At 38.1% G+C, this 22,437-nt stretch overlaps 1 protein-coding gene across 1 annotated transcript in view; it reads right to left on the reverse strand.

Moving 5' to 3' along the window:
• TMEM30A (transmembrane protein 30A) overlaps window positions 1-21,914 on the reverse strand; it is a 35,044-nt gene extending 13,130 nt beyond the window's left edge. The window contains exons 1-2 of the mRNA XM_033102432.1: window positions 21,516-21,914; window positions 895-1,002 (exon numbers count right to left, since the gene is read on the reverse strand). Coding sequence (XP_032958323.1) covers window positions 895-1,002; window positions 21,516-21,752 — 345 coding nt within the window. The 5' untranslated portion in view covers window positions 21,753-21,914. The remainder of the gene's footprint in view (window positions 1-894; window positions 1,003-21,515) is intronic.
• Between the last annotated feature and the right edge of the window lie 523 nt (window positions 21,915-22,437).

Here is a 22,437-nt window from a genome sequence, read left to right on the forward strand (position 1 = left end):
AAGAAAGTAAAATAATTAAATTTCTGTCTTCTCCCAAATTTACTGTCTGGCTTTTTGGTTTTTTGTTTTTTTTAAAGGCAGCCTTATTGTCCTTTATTTCAGTTCAAGTGCATCTAAAACAGCAATCATCTGCCAGAGACTACAAAAGTCATCAGTATCTTTAAGAAAATTCTAAAGTGTTGAAACACTTTTGCTCCTTGAAGATAAAACAATAAATTTTAAGCTCAATTTGCCGGTAATGGAGAGCACAAACTGATCTTGCCATCCCTATTCTGAATCTTTATGTCCTTTAGTATCTGCTCAGTTCCAAGAATGGCAGATAAGTGTGAGTGCAAAAGACGCAGACAGACCACACACAGACCACACCACATATTTTGCTGATTATCAAGATATAAAAGATCAATAAGATTTCACTATTTGCATTTGGATAATGGTTCAAATCTGATAGAAAAATACAATTAAATGATGGGTGAATTAGTATTTATTTTCCCAAGTAAAGCTTGTTTTAGTATTAAAAGTAAGCAAAACAATCTGAACAACAATTTTTAAAATACAAGTAAATGTAGATATAAACTTGATCAAAACTGATTTATACAATTTTATTGATTTAAAAAATTTCCCAGTGAGAGGATAAATATGGTGTTTTAAATTTAGTTAAAGTACTATATAAAAGTAGTATATAAAGTACTATATAAAAGAAACTATTTAAATACATGTAGTTAATTACCAAACAGCATAACACAATCAATAGCCAAACAAAACAATCTTCCTCAAAAGTGTATGGACTCCAATAAATTCAAGTGACTTCTCTACCAAAAAAAAAAAAAATCTAGCAAAAAATTTTTAAAAAATATAGCATTAATATTTTCTAATACATTACTTGGGAATACAAACCTCAAATGACTGTTCCAGTGTGAAGTTAATGGCACAAATACAAGATGTCACATTTGGAGATAAACATTTATTACAGGGACTGGAAGGGTCTGTTCCGGTATAATCAATCTGCAAGAGAAAAATAGAACTAAGCACTTCCTGGGAGAAAGTGGGTACACTCCAAAATATCTTGCTATTAGAGGGAAAAATGAGTCCAATGAAACAACCTATAGCCCAGGGGAAAAAAATTGTTTTTAAGGTCATCCGTTTGTTTTGACAGTGTAAAAACTGGCAAGATCCGTATATTATTCAACTGGCTCATCTTTCCAAATAAATTCTTGTCTCCTTTTTACCAAATGAAATTCATTTATGCATCAAAACCATAAATATAAAATTAAAACTTCATGATGTATAAAGATTTAAAGACCTATAACATCTAAATTGTGAACAAAAGGGGGCTATATAATAAACCTGACAAGCTCAGGGGGGCCACAGGGAGGCCTGACAAGCTCAACGATCAAAAGTAGCCACACAGGATGGTCTGATTATAAATTCCTAATTGGGCAGGGAATGGCAGGTAGTCACAGGCCTACAGCTTCCCTAGCACAGGTCAATCTTTACCTTAAGTGAACTCTGTCCGTTGTTCTTATGCATATAGGAGGTCAGAGTAATCTTTCCCAAATGCCTTGAACACAACCGAAGATACCAGAGCACAAGACCATAGAATCCTACCTCATTGTTTTCTTGTTCCCCGAAGACCATCTTTACGTAATGTAAATGTTAATTATTAACTATCCTGTACCACCCATGTAAAAGTATGTGCTTCTCCATTCTGCTTTTTATCCAATTCTAGAGATTTCCTCCACTTGGCTTTCTCCTGCCTCTTTGATCTACCACCAATAGATTTTATGCAACTTTCCTTTTCTCTTTTGATTGTAAATACAAAAAAGGAACTGCAAATTGCCATTCTACAGGAGCATTTTCTCAGTCAGTTGAGATTTTGCTCCTGGGCATGTCCTCAAAATTTGGCTCAGATAAACTCTTACAAGATTTTTCTATAGGCTGGACGTTTTTCTGTTGACGTAATTAAAGTATCAGATTAATACAGAGATCAGTAAATCAGTTATTGCTCTTAAATCTTCTAATCTTAAATACTTTCAGCCACCTCAGCTTTCCACAGTACATTTTCAAATTAAAAAAAAAAAAAACTATTAGGTTACTCAAGAGCTACCATTTGTTCAAACCCTGGTCTTGTATAATAAAGAATTAGCCTTGTCTTTGTCCTGGGTTCCTTGGCAGGGAGGTTCTAAAACCCTTGGAATTTCCCCCCCAGTGACAGGAATGTATTTGTTTTTGATAATCCCTTTGATTCACACTAGGGTTATGCTAATAAGATGGCTAAGGATGGGGGCTGGTCACCATTAAGGTTAGAGGTGATTAGGGTCGCCAGCCCAACCTCTGAGGAAAGGAGGAAGGCTGGAAACTTAGTTCAATCATGTGGCCAACGTTTAATCAATCATGGCTATGTCATGAAATGTCAATAAAAATCGTGGGCACAGGGGAGCTTCCTGGTTGGTTAATCCACTGATGTATCAGGAGAGTGATATGCTCTGCTTCTATAGGGAGAGGCCTCTGCATTCAGGACCCTTCCAGACCTCTCTCTTTATTTAGCTGGTCTTAATTTATATTGTTTATAACGAAACTGTAATCCTAGATACAGTTTGTTTATAACGAAACTGTAATCCACAGATAGAGAGATCTGTGAGTCACTCTAAGAAATTATTAACCTGAAAGGGATCACAGGCAACCCCTGGATTTACAGCCAGTAGGTCAGAAGCATAGGTGGCCTGAAGACCTCTGAACTTGCAACTGGCTTATGGAGTGAGGACAGTCTTGTGAGGGGGGTTCTTGGAACCCCCGCCCCAGATTTGTAGTTGCTTAGGCAGAAGTGTGGGTAGCCTGGGGAGGTGACTTACAGCTTGTGTCTAAAGTCGAGGCAGTCTTGTTGGGGACCATGGCCTTTCACCTGTGGAATGTGATGATAACTCAGGGTGATTAGTGTCAGAACTGAATTGCAGGACACCAGCTGGTGTCAGAAGACCGGGCCTAATAGCTAAATGAGAGCCTTTGTTTCCATTATAAAAAATGTTTGAATAGATTTTATTTTTCAGAGCAGTTTTAGGTTCACAGCAAAACTGAGTAGAAAGTACAGAGTTCTCACATACTCTCTGCCCCCCAGAGAGTATGGGGGGCATCCCCAGCAGAGTGGTACATGCTTTACAATTAGTGACCCTACGCTGACATGTAATAATCACCCATAGACCACAGGTTACATTAAGATTCTCTCGTGATGTTCCACATTCCATGGGTTTTGACAAATGTGTAATGACATGTATACACCATCATAGTATCATAGAGTAGTGTCACTGCCTTAAAAATCCTGTCTATTCAGCCCTCCCTCCCCGTTAAGCCCTAGCAACCACTGATCTTTTTACTGTTTTCACAGTTTTGCCTTTTCCAGAATGTCATATATAGTATACATAGTATATAGCCTTTGTCAGATTGGCCTTTTCACTAAGTAATATGCATTTAGGGCTCCTCCATGTCTTTTCAGGGTTTGAGAGCACTTTTTTTTTAGCATTGAACATTATTCCATTTCCTGGATGTACCACAGGTTATTTATTTATCCATTCACCTACTAAAAGACATTGTGAAAATTAAACACAAACCTCATTTAAAATGGAGTCGGGAAAAGAACTCTAACTCACTACTGATCCCCACAGAGAAAGACAGTACCTTGCATCTCCAACAGAAAGTGGTACTACGTTACTGCCTCAGCAGGAGGAAGCCAAGATTCCTTCGTGCCTGGTAGCAGCTCAGCCAATGGAAGACTGCCATCCGCAGCCACGAAAAAGCCACTACACTTCAAACTTTCAGTTTTCTCTAATACACTCATCGTTTACAACAGCCTCTCCCAAGTCCATAAAAAATCGTTCCTCTCCTTTGTTTCTCTACTTGCTCACCCTGAACTGCAATTCTTTATTGTTCCCGAATAAACCCATTTTGCCGGAGCAATATCTGGCTGTCTATTTGTTTATGGTTAACAGCATCTTGACTGCTTCCAAGTTTTGGCAATTATGAATAAAACTGCTATAAACTTTCGTGTGTAGGTATTTGTGCAGACAGAAGTTTTCAGTCTATTGGGTAAATAACAAGGAGTAGGAATGATGACTGTTATGGTAAGAATATGTTTAGTGCTGTAAGAGACTGCCAAACTGTCTTCCAAAGTGGCTGTACCATCTTGCATTCTCACCAACATTGAGTGAGTTCCTGTTGCTCCAAAATCTCACCAGCACATGATGCTGTCAGTGTGTTGGATTTTTACCATTCTGACAAGCATGCAGTGATATCTCGTTTTAATTTGCTATTTCCTAATGATATATGACGTGAAGCATTTTTCATATGCTTATTTGCCACCTGTACATTATGGACTAAATATGTGTCCCCCCCAAATTCTTAAGTTGAAGCCCTAATTCCCAATGTGATAGTATTTGGAGGTGGGGGCCACTGAAAGGTAATTAGATGAGGTCATGAATGCAGGGCCCCTATGATGGGATCAGTGCCCTCATGAGAACAACAAGAGAGACCAGAGCGTCCGTTCTCGCTCCCCTACTCTCTCTCCCCATCCCATGTGAGGACAAAGAGAGAAAGCAGCCACCAGCAAGTCAGAAAAGGGTTCTCACCAGGAAGTGAATCTGCCAGCACCTTGATCTTGGACTTCCCAGCCTCCAAGACTGTGATAAATATGTCTATTGTTTAAACCCCCAGTCTGTGATACGTGTTTTTAAGCCCAAGAAGCTAACACAGATTTTGCTACTGAAAAGTGGGGTACTGCTGTAACAAACACCTAAAAAGACAACAGTGTCTGTAGGAGTAGGCAATGAGTAATGGATAGAGACTGGAGATTTGAGATGAATACTAGAAATATGGATATTAAGGCTGATTCTGGTGACAACTCAGAAAGAAATGAAGAGTTAGAGAGAAAGCTTCCATCTCGCTTCTCAGAGAATACCTAAATAATCACGAACAGAGTATTGGTAAAAAGGTGATCTTTGTTATATAAAGAGGCAAATAAAAAACCTGGCTGAACTGTATTCTAGTGTTTTGTGGAAGGTAGAACTTTTGAGGAATGAAACTGGATATTTAGTTAGGAGACTTCTGAGCAGTGTTAAAGGAGTGGCTGGGTTTCACCTGACTGTTTATGGTAAAATGCAAGAAGAGGGAAATGAATGGAGAAGGAATACTGTTAAGCAAAAAGAGACCAAAACTTAAAAATTTGCAAAATTGGCAAGTCTATCCATATTGCAAAATATGAGAAACTTGTTTTGTAACGAATACTAGGGTATAGCTGAACAACTAACTATTTGATAAATCAGTGAGGGTATGAACCAATGACCTAATTAGCCATTCCAGCAGAATCACTGCCAGTTTGGAAATGAAGGGGAAACAGAAGGGACAAAATTAAGTAAGACTACAGGACTTCTTAGTTCCTATACGTCTGGAAAGTAGAGCCATTTGGCTACAAACATGCACTGTTCTTTAATACAAAGAAAGAACTCAAAGGTGGTTTACAGACCATCAGGGCTACATCCTCAGTTCAAAGTGGGGGAAGGTTCAACAGGCCAGATGGCAGCAACCCAGAGCCTTGGGAGAGCACTGCTGCCCCAGTGGGTCCTGAAGGCAACGTATCAAACCAAAGAGGATTGTTCTCTAGCCTCAAGATCTAATGGTATTTGCCTCATTAGGTTTTGGAGACTTGTTTGGAACTTGTCACCCCTTTCTTCCTTTAATTTTCTCCCCTCTCAGATAGACAAGTCTACATTATGTCTGTCCTTCCATGGTATTTTGGAAGCATATAACTTTTCTGGTTTCATAGGTTCACAGCTGGAGAGAAATTTTGCCTGGGAATAAATAGTACCTCGTGTCTCAACCCTACCTGATTAAAATGGTATTTAAGATGAGATTTTATAGACTTCAGAGCGATGCTTTTGGGGCTGCTGGGATAGAATGAAAGTATCTTGCATGTGAGAAGGATGGGAATTTGAGGAGCACCGGGGTGGAATGCATGACCTAAATGTTTGTGTCCCCCAAAATTTTATATATTGAAACCCAAAACGTGCAATGTGATGACATTTGGAGCTGGGCCTTTGGGAGGTAATTAGGTTTAGATGACGTCATGAGGGTGGAGCCCCACGATGGGATTAGTGTCCTTAATAAAGAGAGGAAGAGGGGACGGAGCTTTTTCTCTGCCATGATGAGAACACAACAAGCAGGTGGCCATCTGCAAGCCAGAAAGAGGGTCTACTAGCATCATGATCTTGGACTTCCCTGCTTCAAGGGAAGAAATGAGTATAAGTGAGAAATGAATATCTGTTCTTTAATCTACCTAGTCTATGGTATTTCGTCATAGCAACCCAAATTGAGTAAGATATTGTACATCTTCTTTGGTGAAGTGTCTGTTCAGGTCTTTTGTCCATTTTTTAATTGGGTTGTTCATTTTCTTATTGCTGAGTATTAAGTGTCCCTCGTATATTTTGGGTAACAGTCCTTTATCAGATATGTCTTTTACAAATATATTCTCACTCTCTTGATAAATAAGAACTTTATTATGAACAGCCCTAATTAATTATCTTTACCTTAATAAAGTAAAAAAATTAGCCATCTAATCTTTATTTCTGAAATTAAACATTTAAACTTTATACATGGATATTTAACTTCTCTTTGTAATTGCAAACAAAAAGGTTAAAATTTGTCATAGAGAGAAAATAGAGCCAGCATCTAATTATAACATCAAGTTGCTTTTCACAAACCACAAAGTGCTTAATAAAGAAACTTGGTTTTGTCAAATTCTGATATAACCTATTGAAATGTTCTCCATCAAAACTTATTTGCTTACTAATGAAACTTTGTCTAGAGAAAACTTTCATTCACTGCAAATATCTAAGAGAAGCTAGGCACATAACAAAAACAAGCTAAAAACACAGGTCTCCTAAATGAAGAGAGGAAAAGCACATGTAATTTTTCAATAGACCTGTTGGGCCACAACTTAATGCCCAGGGCCTATTCGTGCACAATATTCCACTTAAAAGCCAAGTTTTATGATTTTGAAGAGATGAAAGAAGAGACCATTTAGGAGAGTAAATTGTATTTAAAAAACTATATTAAACTATATTAAAATTTGTTTCCAATTTTTTCTGTTTAAAAATCTCTACATATTTTCTGTCTTTTTAAAGACTAATTTAAGGATTAAAAAAGGAAAGTTGCCAGCTGTGCCCATTAACATACTGTATGCCTTTGAACAGAAATTTCTCAAATCACTCTCTTTCAAATTAGTTTCTAGGGCAGAGTAGGAAAGAAAGATGATCTGTTGTGATTAAGCAAAGATATATATTCTTTATTTAACTGGACAAAAATAATATGATGGAATGTGAAAGCTAATAAATTGTACTACCTACAGTATATTAAAACTGAACATTTTACTGGAACCAAGAACTGACTGATAAATTGTACATCAACAAAATCAAAGGATAGCTGTAGTATTTTTATCACAATCTTTTGATTACAATTTCTAAAACGCACAAAAAAAAATTGCATGTCTTGATTCTAAAAATCTGAAAGAAGTGTTAAAAAAAAATCATCATTAGCATGTTAAGCCTTACAATCCACAAGGCATGACAAAAGGTATAAGGGAAGTACAAAGGCACTCACACTTTATACTTAGTCAATACAGTTTACACAGCACTTTCTATTATATACATATTTCATCTGATCCTCACCAAAACCCTATAGTACTATCTCCATTTCACAGAAGAACACATTCAGAAAGTTGCCCAAGGTCACACAAATAGCAACAGCTGGTAGGAGGACAGAACCAAGGATCTCTAACTCCAAGCCCACTGTTGCTTCTGTTAAACTGCTTTTTCCCAAGAATAGTGATTGCCCTTTGCCCTCTAGAAGATTACTTTACCAAAGCACATGAATACAAAAAAATAACTACTATAAATGCTAACTGCCAAACCGAATGGTAAAGAGGACAGTAAGTACTAGATGGACCAGTACTTTCTTATCGAGGAGAAAAGAGGATTTGAACTGAGCCATAAAAATAAAACAAATTTTTTAAAGATGAAAAAAATAAAAAGAGGGGGCATATGAAGAAGCAAGATAGAGCACAGGTACATTTAAGGATAATGAGCATAGACACTTTGGATTTGTGGAGTTTTCATGTTGGAAGGAAACAAAGCTAAGAAGGTAAACTGAAGACATAATGATATGCGGTGCTTTACCGACTAGTGTTTATTGAATGTACACTAAGTACCAGACATTATAAGCATTTAATATATATCATCTCATTAAAAAGTACAATTGTCCTATGAAGTTTGTTTTTATTTTAACCTAGGAAACTGCCATTTAGGAAGGATTAGTAATTTTTCCAAGGTCACCCAGCTTGTAATCACGAGAATTTGAATCCAGCTCCACCTTTCTCCAAAATCTATGCTCTTTCCACCTACTATGCCCTCTCACACAATGGACATATCCTTTCGAATGTACAAACTCAGGACCTTCAGATTATAAGAATGAAGACAAATATCTGAGGAATAACTCTGATTTGTTTTTGTTGCTGTTAAGCTGTCTAGCATCCAAACATTCTTCCAAGTATTGTGGAATTCTCCATTTTGAGAGTTTTGGATGAGACAGGAATCCATCTCCCACTTCAGAAGCCAAAGAGATAAATAAGTCCTTTCTCTCCCTCCCATGTTTCCCCGAAAATAATACCTAACCAGGCAATTAGCTCTAATGAATCTTATTTTACTATAGTATAAGACCAGGTCTTATTATTAATTTTTGCTCTAAAAGAGGCATTAGAGCTGATTGTCCAGCTAGGTCTTATTTTTGGGGAAACATGGTAACTCCGGCAGCCAGTACAAAAGCACAAGATCTGGATCAATCTTGATTGAGTCTAGATGACTTCCTCTCCATATAAATCACTGAATCTTGGGAGACCAAGACAAGAGTGGGAGTGATTAGAGTAGCAGCCACAGCAGTAGCTAGCCAGGAGAACTCAGCAGCAGCTGTAGCTGTTGAGTGTGACGTCCAAGACCCCCACATACATGAGAGCTTCAAAGAAAAAAGGGAAAACGAGGTATATCTACATGGTATTCTGAGCCAAGGATCACCTTGGGGGCTTCAGAGGAGAAGAACGTCAATGAAGGACGATACGAAGAACAGATGTTCAGTAATTAGAAGTCTGCCCTGCCCTACAGATAGATACGTCATCAAATTATTTCTGGTTGTCACTCTATGGGAAAGGCCCCTAATTTAAAGTCTTTAAGGGAGAGGTAAAAATTTCTTGTAAGCCTGCAGGGTCTTGACTGCCTTCAGCTCAAAGTAATTCCCATGCCAAAGTGGCACATTTTGGGAGGCCTATTCTGAACCCCTACAATATTTACTGAGTGCCTGTATGCTCCAGGCAATGGGGACTCAGCCCGGTACCTGAGCTCATGGAGCTCAGAGTCTAATACAGAAAACAGAAATAGAAAGGATATTGTGATACCACAGATACTATGGAAACACATGACCTAACCTAGTAGTCAGCAAATTTCTCCAAGGGCTGATGAGTGGGTGTTGTCTACAGGGAGACAGTGCCAAGAAGGGGTACATCTCTAATTAGGGCTTAGCACATGCACCTGAGAATCAATCAGGGGTTCTCCAGTTAAGGTGTTTGTATAGTGAACATTTATATATCGTAAAACAATTGGCAATCAGTAATAAGGCAAGGTTAGATCTCAGAAAACAGAAAAGTGGGATTAGATTGTAGAGTAGAAGCTAAAGGGGTAGGTTTTGTGACTTTGAGCCACTATAAACTAGAGTAGTGTGGCTCTGCGTAGACCAGGTGACAAAATAGGGATAGAGCAATGGAGAAGGCCACTCTAACACTATTCCAGAATTCTTAGCAATTGCAGCACTGAAAGCTTCTAGAGATAGCACCTTTGCAGACACTGGTATACGCATGAGGTACAGCTAGGGTTTCCAAACGGGAATTCCTGCCTGTTCTCAGGAATTTTTTTTCGCTTTCCTGTTCCCAAATCCCGAGAAAAGTTGGTTGGGAAATTGGGAAAATCCGCTCCTTGAACCCAGCTGGTTGGTAGTATCAGCCGTCACTTTGTGGAAACAATTCATCGTGGAGAATAGAAAACAGTTTGTATCTTGGGATTCGGGAATGGGAAAGCGAAAAAAATTCCGGAGAACAAGCGGGTCCCGCCTGGAAACACTAGCTACAGCAGCACCAGCAGCACCAAGAAAGCTCGTTCAGTTGGCATTAGGTAGGGCAGACCTCAGCTATGTAGGGGATAGAAGGGCATGACATTACGCCTGCTCTAGGGGACTAGAGCACATACTTCAGTTTTATGAGTCATACTAGTGCCACTGGGGTGACACCACAGCAGCAAATTTCTCTGCTTCATCACTGAGAGAGCTTACTTAAGCAAAAAGAGAAGTCTGCAAGGCTGAGCAGTTGTCCACATTCTTGTCTCAGAGGAAGTAATGCAAGTTACACTGCTTGCTACTCAAAGCTCTAACAGAGGGATATCGCTGAGTTTTCCACAGAGGTCACCATGATTGCAGGCTAAGTCATTTGTTTAGCCCAGGCCCTCACAGCAAGAGGTGAGTATGGATTATAAGAGTGAGAGAAGTAAAAGGGGTACAATGACACAGCAGGGTATCCTGGAGTACTGAACAACATTTTTTAAGTATTTAAAATGCTTCTTTTTTTTTTTAATTAAAGTTTATTGGAGTGACAATGGTTAGTGAAGATACATAGGTTACAAGTGTACATTTCTGTAATACACATCTATATATCACATTGTGCAGGCACCACCCAGTCAGTTCTTCTTCCATCACCATATTTATTTCATCCCGTTTACCCTCATCTACCACCCTCTCCCCGCTTACCCTATGGTAACCAGTTTTACCATCTGTTTTCGTCTCTTTGTTTGAAATGCTTCCTTTTTATTAAATAGCTAATATATCAATGTAGAAAAATCCCCCTCAAAAATGCTCATCAGATAATGGGGATGGAGGAAATAAATAAACATCCATATTCAAATGATTTAGAACCTCTTAAAAGTTAGCAGTTGAACCACTGCGCTGTACACCTGAAGATGAAGCTGAATAATATTTAATGTCAACTATAATTAAATATATACAGAAGGTGCCAAAAAATGTATACACATTTTAAGAAAACTGTATTAAAATTGTAATACTCAATATATAACACAAGATGAATACAAATCACATTTGACTTCTGCAATTACAAAGGTTCTCCAAGTAGTTACCATCAGCGTCCAGACACTTCTGATTATGGCCAACTACTGCTTGAGCAACGCTGAGCAGTGTCCACTTGTATACATTTTTTTGGCACCCCCGGTACATAGTCACGGGATGTAAAATACAGCACAGGGAATAGAGTCAATGGAACTGTAACAGCTATATACGATGTCAGAGGGGTAGTAGATTGGGGGCGTTATCATTGTGGGGGTGTAAATATCACATTGTTTTGTACATCTGAAACTAATAAAAATTTAAAAATTAAAATAAAATATAAAATTTTAAAAGTTAGCAGTTGAATGAATTTTTCTAAAAACTCACTCTAGGTTCTTTTGTTTTGAAGATTATTTTTAAAAACCTAGCTGAACCAGAGGGTAAGGGGATGGTAGAAGAGGGTATACGGGGTCAAATATATGGTGATGGAAGGAGAACTGACTTTAGGCGGTGAGCACACAATGTGATATACAGATGATGTATTACAGAGTTGTACACCTGAAACCTATGTAACTTTACTAACACTTGTCTCCCCGATAAACTTTAATTAAAAAACTAGCTGAGTTCTAAATTTATAGCTACAGAACAAGTTTAATCCTTTATATCCTAATAAAATTCTGTGGGTCATATGAAATCTATTATATGTTTCTATAAATTAGAGATTCCAAAGGGGAATCATAGGGAAGGTTTTTACCTCTAATTCAATCAGAAAGCCTCAATCTCAAACTTATAAACAATAAATGAATGAATTAGGTAATATATAAATGTAAATTATCTTTGAAGAAAGGACAGCAATAACAAAGCTAGATATTATTTCCCAATGTCTACTTCATGCCAGAACTGTTCTTAATCTGTTACAGGGAGGAAACTGAGACTCAGCTGATACGTGACTGCACCCATTTCCTAGGGCTACCATAATGAACTACCACAAACTGGGTGTTTTAGAACAAGAGAAATTTACTCACAGTTGGAGACTAAAAAAGTCTGAATTCAGCAGGGTTACGCTGACTCTGAGACTGGGGAGAAGCCTCCCTTGCCCCTTTCTAGCTTCTGGCAGCAGTTGGCGTTCCTTGCCTTACAGCTGCATCCCTCTACCTCTGCCTCTGTTGTTCTGTGATTCGCCCTACGTCTCTGTGTTTACATCATCTTCCCTCTGTAAATTTCTCTCTTCGTATAAAAACACCAGTCATATTGGATAGAGGCCCACCTTAAAGACCTCAACTGAACCTGATTACATCTGCAATGAATCTCCAAATAAAGACACATTCACAGGTACTGGGAGTTAGGATTTCAACACATCTTTTGGAGGGACAAAATTCAATCCATAACGGTGACAGAATCGTATCTGTCTAGCTCCAACGTTGCTGCTGTTCTTTCCATTAGACTGCACTGCTGCTTTCCATAATCTTGAGCATATACACACTATACATTAATTTAGAAATATAGAAGTCAGTTTAAAAGACATTTTAAAATAAAACTGGCACCAATTGTTAATATGCTGATGTGTTAAATAGTACTACCAAATCTTCATATTTTTTTATCTAAAATATAGATGAAAAACAACTTTGCTATAATAGGTAGATGCCATCCAGGACCAACTTATCTTTTAGAGAGTTTGAAATAGAATTTTATAATACAAATTTTCATACAGTTTTTATGTATGGCATTTAACTCAGTTCTACAAACAAAACAATAAATTTCACATGAAGTTTTAGTTTACCCCTTAAAAGTCTTATTAAGATACCAAGTTATAAAAACTGCCTAGCACAGACTTGATGAAACGACATTGTTTTTTGTATAGTCATAAAACTAATATTCAAATGTTAGTGGCTTACACGTTTGTCTCTAGTGCTACTTTCTAACAATAAGCTCATGCCGCTTCATATCATGTGTCATCCATTATACTACCCTTCCTAAATTGTCACTGGTCTTATCTCCACCCCATATTTACATTCCCAGATGTATTCACTTGGTTGCATTTCTTCCTTCCCACTAGAAATTCGTACCATCTCTATCCATTTCAAATCCACGGTGATCTTTTGAAAATTAAGTCATGCATATATGATTTGTTAGTCTTTTTTTGGTTATGCTTCACTAAAAACTTGACTTAAAAAAAAAAAAATCACAGCCCCTTAACTGGTTTCTTTGTTTCTACTCTTATTCCCCAGGTCATATTCTCCATATCTTTGGCACAGTGACTCTTTTAACCATAAGTAAGATCATGTCACCTATCTGTATAAAACTTTTCAGTGGCTTCGCATTACACTGACTGTAGATGCCAAAAATCTTTATAATGACCATTGTGATGTGCTCCCCACTACGTTACCATTCTAACTTCATCTTTGACTATCCTCCCCCACTTCTCACTCTGCTCCAGCCACACTGGCCTCTTTGTTGTTCCTCAAACATCCTATTAAACACACTCCTCGGGTCCTTTGCTCTTATTATTTCTTCTATCTGGAACATTCTTCCCTCATAAACCGATATGGCTCACTTCCCCACCTCTTTTAGACCTTTACTCAGAGACCACTTTACTGAGGGCTTCCCTGACTACTCTATTTAAAATTGTAAGCCATCCTTCAACTGTTCCTATTCCCTTTCCTTCCTTTATTTTTCTTCATAGCTCTTTTCACCATCTAACATATTTCCAATACAGTGCGTTAAGGAGTGAGTTAATGGCAGACGGGAATGGACTTTATCAGTTAGTGTGGACACCATTCTTTTCAAACAGATTATATGGAAAAGGAGAATACAGACCAGCACCTAGAGGAAACAAAACAAAAGCTCAGAGTGCTCAGAATCCCAGCTGTGTGACTAAGCAAATGACTCAATCTCAGATTCAGTGTCCCCTTTAATATTAAAATGGAGAGACTAACTACCCCCATAAGTGTCACTGTATCAAATAACGTATGTACGTAAAATTCTTAGCAGAGTAAACAGTCAAATAATACCGGTCATTATTAATATTTTTATTATTAAATAGAATTGAGATAGGACATTTTCAAGAGAAGAAACTCAAACACATTTATACACTGAAGAAGGAAAAAAGAAAGGCTGAAGAAAGTATGAGGAAGTTGATGATATTTAATATTCCTTCTATAACTTGTTTTTTAAAAACTTATCAGCAAAGCCCTGATTTTCTTTTCATATACAAATCAACACATAATGCCTTTTACTATGAAATCAAGTTCAGCTCCATACTATAGTCAATATAAAAATGCGATCATTATTCAATGTCTAAACTACTAAACTCTCACATCTAGATGATTCAGCTCCCATCCAGCCAACATACTACCACCAGATAAATCTTCCTACAAATAGCGCCATGCCATAGAGACTGTTAACCCTAACCCCAATTTCTGTGCCACCTTTCTTTCACAGTATAAAACTTTCAATTACTACTAGCTGAAAACCTTGTTATCAGAATAAAGACCACATTTCCCAGCCTCCCTTACAGCTAGCGTGGCCTTGATACACTAGCTGTAAGGGAGGCTGGGAAATGTGGTCTTTATTTATGTATTATGTGGCAGCTTCCAAGAACTTTCTTTAAAAGGCCTTTATTCCTTTGTTCTTCATTCCTTCTTCCACATGTTACCTGGAAAAGGATGTGACAATTAGCACTCTAGCCTCCATCCCTGACGGTGAGCATTGGAGCCAATGCCTGAGACAGAGTGAGGACTCAGTAAAGCAGAGCCTCCCTACTAGCCAGGGACTGCATTTCTAAGAGATTTCACATGAGAATGAAAACCTTAACTACTCATTGCTGAACCCACTCCTAACTGATACACATTGTGTCAGTCACGTTACTTCCCCAGTTTAATACATTCATTATCAGATACGCATGTCTACCCACAACCTGGCACCAGCTGATTTGCCCTTACTCCTATTTTCTCTAAACCCCTTTTGATTTCTTGCCACTACATCTTTGCTCATATTAATCTCCTTTCTTGAAATGCTTCCAACCTCCCCCTTAGAAGTACTATTTATCTGTACTTCAAGTTCCAGTTCAAAGTCCACTTCCACCACAAAGTTTTCCATGGTTATTAAAGACAGACGTGACCTTGTCTTCCTTTAAACTACTAAGGAATTTTCTGTCTGTGCCACTCACTTAGCAATGCTGTTTTCCTTTTATATGTATGTCTCATCTCCCTGAAAAGATTCCACACTCCTTAAGAAGGGCTCTCTGCTAGAGCAAAAAAATAAAAACTAAAAAGAGGTCCTGTCCACAAACTTTTTTCCATCGTCCACTATGCCCACAACAGCACTATGCACACAGATACTGCTCAATGTTGATTAAAACTCCTGATAAATTTAACTCAATACATGAGTTTTCACCATCAAAAATCACCAAACCCCTCATCAGCTAAAATTTAAGGGTAGCCTGACCTAATGTCCAGATTGTAGTAAAATCTTTTGGACATAAAAACAGTTAGTGAACATGGGAATGCAGCTATCTCTTCGATATATACTTATTTCCTTTCCTTTGGATATATACCCCAAGGTGGGAGTGCTGGATCATACAGTGGTAGCTCTAATTTTTAATTTTCTGAGGAACCTCCATACTGTTTTCCATAATGGCTGCACCAATTTATATTCCATAAGGATTCCCTTTTCTCTACACCCTCACCAACATTTACTATCTCTTGTCTTTTTGATAAGAGAGTAGATTTTAAGTGTTCTCACCATATCAAAAAAAAAGTAACCATGCGATGTGATGGACATGTTAATTAGCTTGATTACAGTGATCATTTCACAATGTATATGTGTATCAAACCATCACACTGAACATATTAAATACACACAATTTTTATGTGTCAATTATACCTCAATAAAGGTGGAGGAAAAAAGTTTATACTAAAGATAATAGTTCATAACTTATTTGTGAAAGAAAGAGGATACCAACTGGGCGAGAAGCTATAGTTCCCTTATTTTTAAAAATCAATGCTTACTAAATGTCAAAACCATACCAGGCACAGTGCAAAATACAATAAGTTGGAGACCTGCCCATTAGCTTAAATACAAAACACAAAGAATCAGAGGCAAACGGAACAGATGTAGACGAGTAGATTAGTTTGAGATATTTCTCAGCTGTGTCTTCCTACCATTGTAATTGTTCCCCTAAATCAAACTGACATTTCTTCTTAGTAACCCTAAAAATTACATCGTATTCCTAACTTATTCTTAAAAAACGGAATTAATTTAATGCAGTGGGAAAGGAGGAATTTGAAGGGCATGCAATTTTGACACTGTAAGAACTGGACTGGAAAATGTCCACTTTTGAATGTAAATCTCTCTTAAAGGAAATCAATACAAGACCTAAATAGGTCACTCAACAAAATGCTGAGTAGTAAGGTAAATCATTTTAAGTATGAATTCGGTTAAGTTAAAAGTGGCATTTTAAGTACCAACTTTGAACTGATTATTTCACACTAAAGAATTTAGCTAGAGTCCTTTTTGAGGATCTAAAGAAGAAAAAAGGTAACCAAAGTAAAATTCTCGAAAGCAATTTATGTTGCTTGAACTTTATCTGACTGTGAAAAAGAAATGAAGAAGGACACCACTTGAGCCAAGATTAATGGTAAATTTAGCTAAGGTATTTTATACCTATTATATTTGTACAAAGAAGGTAGAAACAAGCCAAATATCAGGGATCATTTTACCTAACTGAAAGATTATTGAGGATCAGAATGTATAAATTAAACTGCTGTTTTTGTAACTGATGCTAACTTTGCCAGTATGTTTCTTTGAAACTTGAAGTCAAGGGCAGGAAATACTTTTTGTAAAGGGCCTGAAAGTATTTCAGCCTTTGCAAAACAAGAGGCAAGGACAAGCATATTATGTAGACTCTTATATGAGAGAAAACAAATTTGCACAAATTTTTATTGATGAAATTCAAAATATAATAATAATTGTGTACAATTTTCTGGTAACACAGGTTTCTATAATAAGAATGGATTTATTTTGGGGGGAATGTCATTTCACATAATTGGAATATCATTTCAAAATTTATGTTCCCTATCATTAAATTAATGTTAAATTGTTCATCTGTAAAACCATACTCAGTTTCTGGGCCATACAAACAGTCTGGCTGGCCATATTTACTGGTCATTCCTTGCTCTAAGTACTAAAGTTACTTAAGAAAGGAATTAAAACACTAACATCACAAATCTCTTAATTTCCAAGAGTCAGCTTCTAAGCAACTGCAATTCATTTGAAATTAAAATCTTTAAGGTTAACATAAAGTGCTTAATCTTAAACAGTCTACAAAGCAACTTATTCTTCCTTGACTCTTAGCTATAGGCTAAGTATAAACTAAATGCAGAAGAGACATTTAATCCTCTTAAAATTTTTTTAGAATCTAAGAATCCAAGTTACACAGGAATAAAAACAAGAGACAAAACTGTATTTTTATCAAAAAGTAGAGAAACAAAAAAAAAATCAGGATTAAATATAAGAAGAGAAGATTTGGGGTTTTTCTATCAAATATGAGGGGTACCAGTCCACTAAAATTTAATGAAAATGTATCTTGAACACTTATTAATTTGAAGTAAATGTTTAGTTCTTTAATTTACCCTGAATGTTACTCTGAAAAATGTCCTCATCCAATTCTAACCATTAAATTATATAAATTCACACTGATAAATGTCTTTGCAAAAGTTAAGAATATCTCACTGTATTTTTCAAGTTAGCTCTATTCAATCAATACCTCAGCCTCACCAACAAGGGCCCTAGACTAGAAAAACATTACGTTTGTGGTAAAAAGATATGCCTGACTCCTATAATTGCCAAATTAAAGAAAATATGCATTGCTTGCTGCTAATAATAAATCAAGATATTAAACTTTAGTGTTGAATAAGATATTAAATATTTAAAATATTTTCTTATGAATGATGAATTTAACAACTTTAGTTTTCCAATAACTTCATTTCATTAGATTATGGAAAATCTAAAAACAAAGTAAACAAAATATATAAAACTAATGGGGGATGGAGAGACTGATACTGCCAAATATAAGCATTAAAGTTTAAAAAGCCTTTTTCCACAAGTTTTTCAGGAGAGTCCAATGTGCTTTACAAGAGTAGTAATTTTTTAGTGTAACATTTCTGGGAGAAGGGTAAAGACCCACTGACTTTTATACCTAAAAAGTTTGGATTTCAAATATTAGCACTTTAAGCTATATTACAAAAATATTCTGATTTGGCAAGTCTCCTTTGGTCTAGTAATTTGACGTAAAATAGCAATGAAAGTTCTTAAATTTTTCAAAAATGAGGAAATAAGCTAAGGGGTTTGAGCAACTTATAGTATGAAAGTGAATGTTGGTAAGAACTTCTGGTTACCCATTTACTTTTAATAACCCTCCACATATTTTAAAGTAAACTACAGTAGTGTCTAGCAAAAGGTGGAGAGTAAGCAGAAGGAAGCATGTGTGTTTTGGGAAAGCTCCTTAGATTTTTCTCATAACTCCTACCCAATTCAGAACCAATTCTCTCTATAACAGCCAAATTAAAAAAAAAAAAAATTTTATTCTATTTGCACAACTATGTCAGTGTTGGTCCAAAACTCCTAATCATTCTTCATTTTCATTTCCTCTGGTTCCAAATATGCACATTTTTAAAAACCACATTAAAGTTGGAAGCCACAGAATTTTAGAGTCAGACAGCATCTTAGAGATCATCTACAGATGACCTTTTGGTTCTTCTAGTAAAAAAAAAAAGCATTCAAAAATATGCCTAAGATCACAACAGAGGTGGGACTTCTACTCTAATGCCTTGACTTTTAACTTCAGTGTCCTTTTAACCAGAACAAGCTGCAGCAGGCTCTTTAGGCCACTTGAAATCAGAAGCATATACATGAGAACTAAAGAAATTTCCACTTTACCAACTTCTTAGTGTGAAGAACATTATTTTATTTCAAAACCCAAAAGTTTTAAAGAAAGTAAATATTTATTTTCATAGTATAGTAAATATTAACAGGTGAGTTTTGATACTACCCATCATATAAAATTCCAAATTATTGCTACTTTCACCTCAGTATCTTGAGAAGTTGAAATAAGATGATCAAATTTTTGATGTTAAATTATTTTCTTCTACTTAACTACTAACACTGCAGTAAGAATCTAATGTAGTGTGAAAGCTTAAGGTTGAGAATAAAGACATCTGGTTTGGGTTTCTGCCTCAATTTTACAATATTCTTCTAGCTTACTAGTAAGTATCAATCTCTCTGGCGCCATTTCTCATCTCCTGATTAGGAATCATCATACCTATTTATCGTACAAACTTAATACCAGGAATCTTAGCTATATTGTTTCTAATTCTCACATTTTAAAAGATAGGCATGGGCCGGCCAGTGGCTCAGGCGGAGCTGGTTAGAGCTCCGTGCTCCTAACTCCGAAGGCTGCCGGTTCGATTCCCACACAGGCCAGTAGGCTCTCAACCACAAGGTTGCCGGTTCAATTCCTCGAGTCCCACAAGGGATGGTGGGCTCTGCCCCCTGCAACTAAGATTGAACATGGCACCTTGAGCTGAGCTGCCGCTGAGCTCCCTAATGGCTCAGTTGGTTGGAGCGTGTCCTCTCAACCACAAGGTTGCTGGTTCGACTCCCGCAAGGGATGGTGGGCTGTGCCCCCTGCAACTAGCAACGGCAACTGGACCTGGAGCTGAGCTGCGCCCTCCACAACTGAGACTGAAAGAAAAGCTGACCGGCACCCTCCACAACTAAGATTGAAAGGACAACAACCTTGACTTGGAAAAAAGTCCTGGAAGTACACACTGTTCCCCAATAAAGTCCTGTTCCCCTTCCCCAATTAAAAAAAAAAAAAAAAATCTTAAAAAAAAAATAAAAGATAGGCATTATTTACGTATTTTACAGGTAAGAAAACTGAGGCTCAGAGAGATTAAGTTTTCCAAGAAACTGAGCTAGTTAGTGGCAAAGCTGGAATTTAAACCTAGCTCTGCGTGACCCCAACCTAGAGCCCACGGTACTTGCAATACATCACTTTACTCATATGTGAGATCCTAGTGTGGCTGGGAGAACAAGTACTACATTTGAAGAACTATTAGGGAGACACAAAAGATAAAGCAAATAAAAATACATGCTGAAAAAACATACTGTGACACTTTCTCTAGTTATTACACTGAAAACTAATTTTTAGTAAAAGATTTAAAAGCAATGATATTAGTGTTATTAACACAGAAGTGAGCACTGTAAAAAATTAAAAAATATATATTTTACTTTGAAAAGTAACACTGTAAGTTAAACTGGAAACAGGTATCTTTACACCTATACCTGTAGTCAAAATAAACTTACTCTGAAAGCCCCATTAAATCACATGCAGACGCTTAAAAGGACTTAATAGGACTAGAGGGAAAAATGATGTACTCTGAGAAAACAGAAGAAATCAAGAGACCTTGGTACCAGTTACTGCCCTTTCAAACAGATAAAAATACCCTCAGATATTCAGAAAAAGAGCAGATCTTTATCGTGTCTTCTATCAGTAAACTGTTCTGTAAACAATGTACAACTTATTCTCTCCGTGTGGTCACTGACTTTTTTTAAAAAAAGTTTAAAATCTAGGGGGAAAAAGAAATCGAGGGTGAATGCAGGGCATGGTTATTAATAAACACAGCCTAAAAGCAAAACCGGAATAGAAGATTCAAGTTACCTTTTTACCTATATCATACCCTACAACTAAAAACATCAATTAACTCAAAATAAAAGGTAACTGTGCAAACTTCGGTCATTTGTCCTAACATGTGACCTGGTAAGATACGACAACTTCTTTAGATAAAAATCACCAATACTTCTACGACTCTCGGTCCTTTCCCCAACAATGGCCAAGGTGTTAATCTGCGTTCTAGGAAGTCCCAACACAGATAATGACACTGACCACGTCCCTTCTCCCGCAGTAATATCTAGATATAACTTCTTTTTTTTCCACCTCCTTTTCTCTCTTCTCTCTCTCTCTTAACCTCCGTTGGAGGTAAAAATCTCCAGAGCCACACAAACCGCCTATTAAGGGGCGTTCTTTATCTGACCCACCCTCTGTATTAAACATTCATTTCGTCTCTAACCATGTAAATCGCGAGAGGAAGCTCGGACAAAACTGCAAATTCAGAAAGCCCGCAGAAAGAAGACACTGAGGAAGAGAGAAAGCGTGAGGGAGGTGAAGCCCGGAGGTCAACCTCCAGAGAGCTGAGGAAGAAGTGGGCAGGCCAGGACCCAGCGCCCAAGCGGCGCCAATTGCCACCGCCGCTCCCTCCCCTCACCTCGATCTCGCGGATGTTGTTTGAGGTGACGAAGATGCCAATGCCAATGGGGATGAATATGAGGCCGATGATGAAGAAGGTAGGTAGCACCGTGCCAGCCGTCAGGATGGGCTGCCAAGCCGGCAACCTTTGCTGTTTGAAGGCCGTATTATCCGGCCTCCGGTTCTTAGCGGTGCCCCCAGGAGCACACGCGGGCCCACCATCTACTTCATCCTTCGCGTTATAGTTCATCGCCATTGCCCCCCGGGCGCGGCTCCGCGACGCGCGCAAGTGGACCGCCCAGGGGACCCGTCTGCTGACCCTGAAAGAAGACGCGCAGGCGTCGCTGCCGCCGCCACCTCTAAAGTAAAGGCGGAAGAGGCGGGACACCCTTCCGCAGACGGGCGCTGACCGGAAGTTGGAGTCGGCTGGGGACGCCCCAGGGAGGGGGAGGAGGGAGGAAACTGAGGGACACGGGGAGGGACATAAGAGGGAGGGAAAAGGCGGACGCACGAGGGTCATCTGCCCTGTGACGACAAAGGGTCAAACCCCGGAGCGTGAAGCTACGACAGCGCATGCGCAGGCTTTGAGGGCGAAAAGGGCGGGGCGCCTGCGCGGCAGGCGCGTCTGCGCTCCACTTGCCTAAAGTTCTGTTAGCTCACACCTGTCTGCGGCTCCGGTTATCCTGGTGACGGCCGATCTGAGGCTCAGGTCTGATCCGCCCGGCCCGGACTACCCTAGTTAGCCCTGGAGCTGCTGACAAAGATGTCTTTCTAGTGGCTTCGGCGCCAGACAGGTTTTTGTTTTACCGCGTAGCCCTCTCTGAAGGGAATCGTAGTATTTAAAAGACCACACCAAAGTTGCTTGAACCTGGTATGATTGTAGTATTTCCTTGGGTTATAAAACCGCGAGTTTCTCTAATTAAAGTAAATCGTCATTCAAG

This window comes from Rhinolophus ferrumequinum, chromosome 3, assembly GCF_004115265.2.
Source record: "Rhinolophus ferrumequinum isolate MPI-CBG mRhiFer1 chromosome 3, mRhiFer1_v1.p, whole genome shotgun sequence".
NCBI lineage: Eukaryota > Metazoa > Chordata > Mammalia > Chiroptera > Rhinolophidae > Rhinolophus > Rhinolophus ferrumequinum.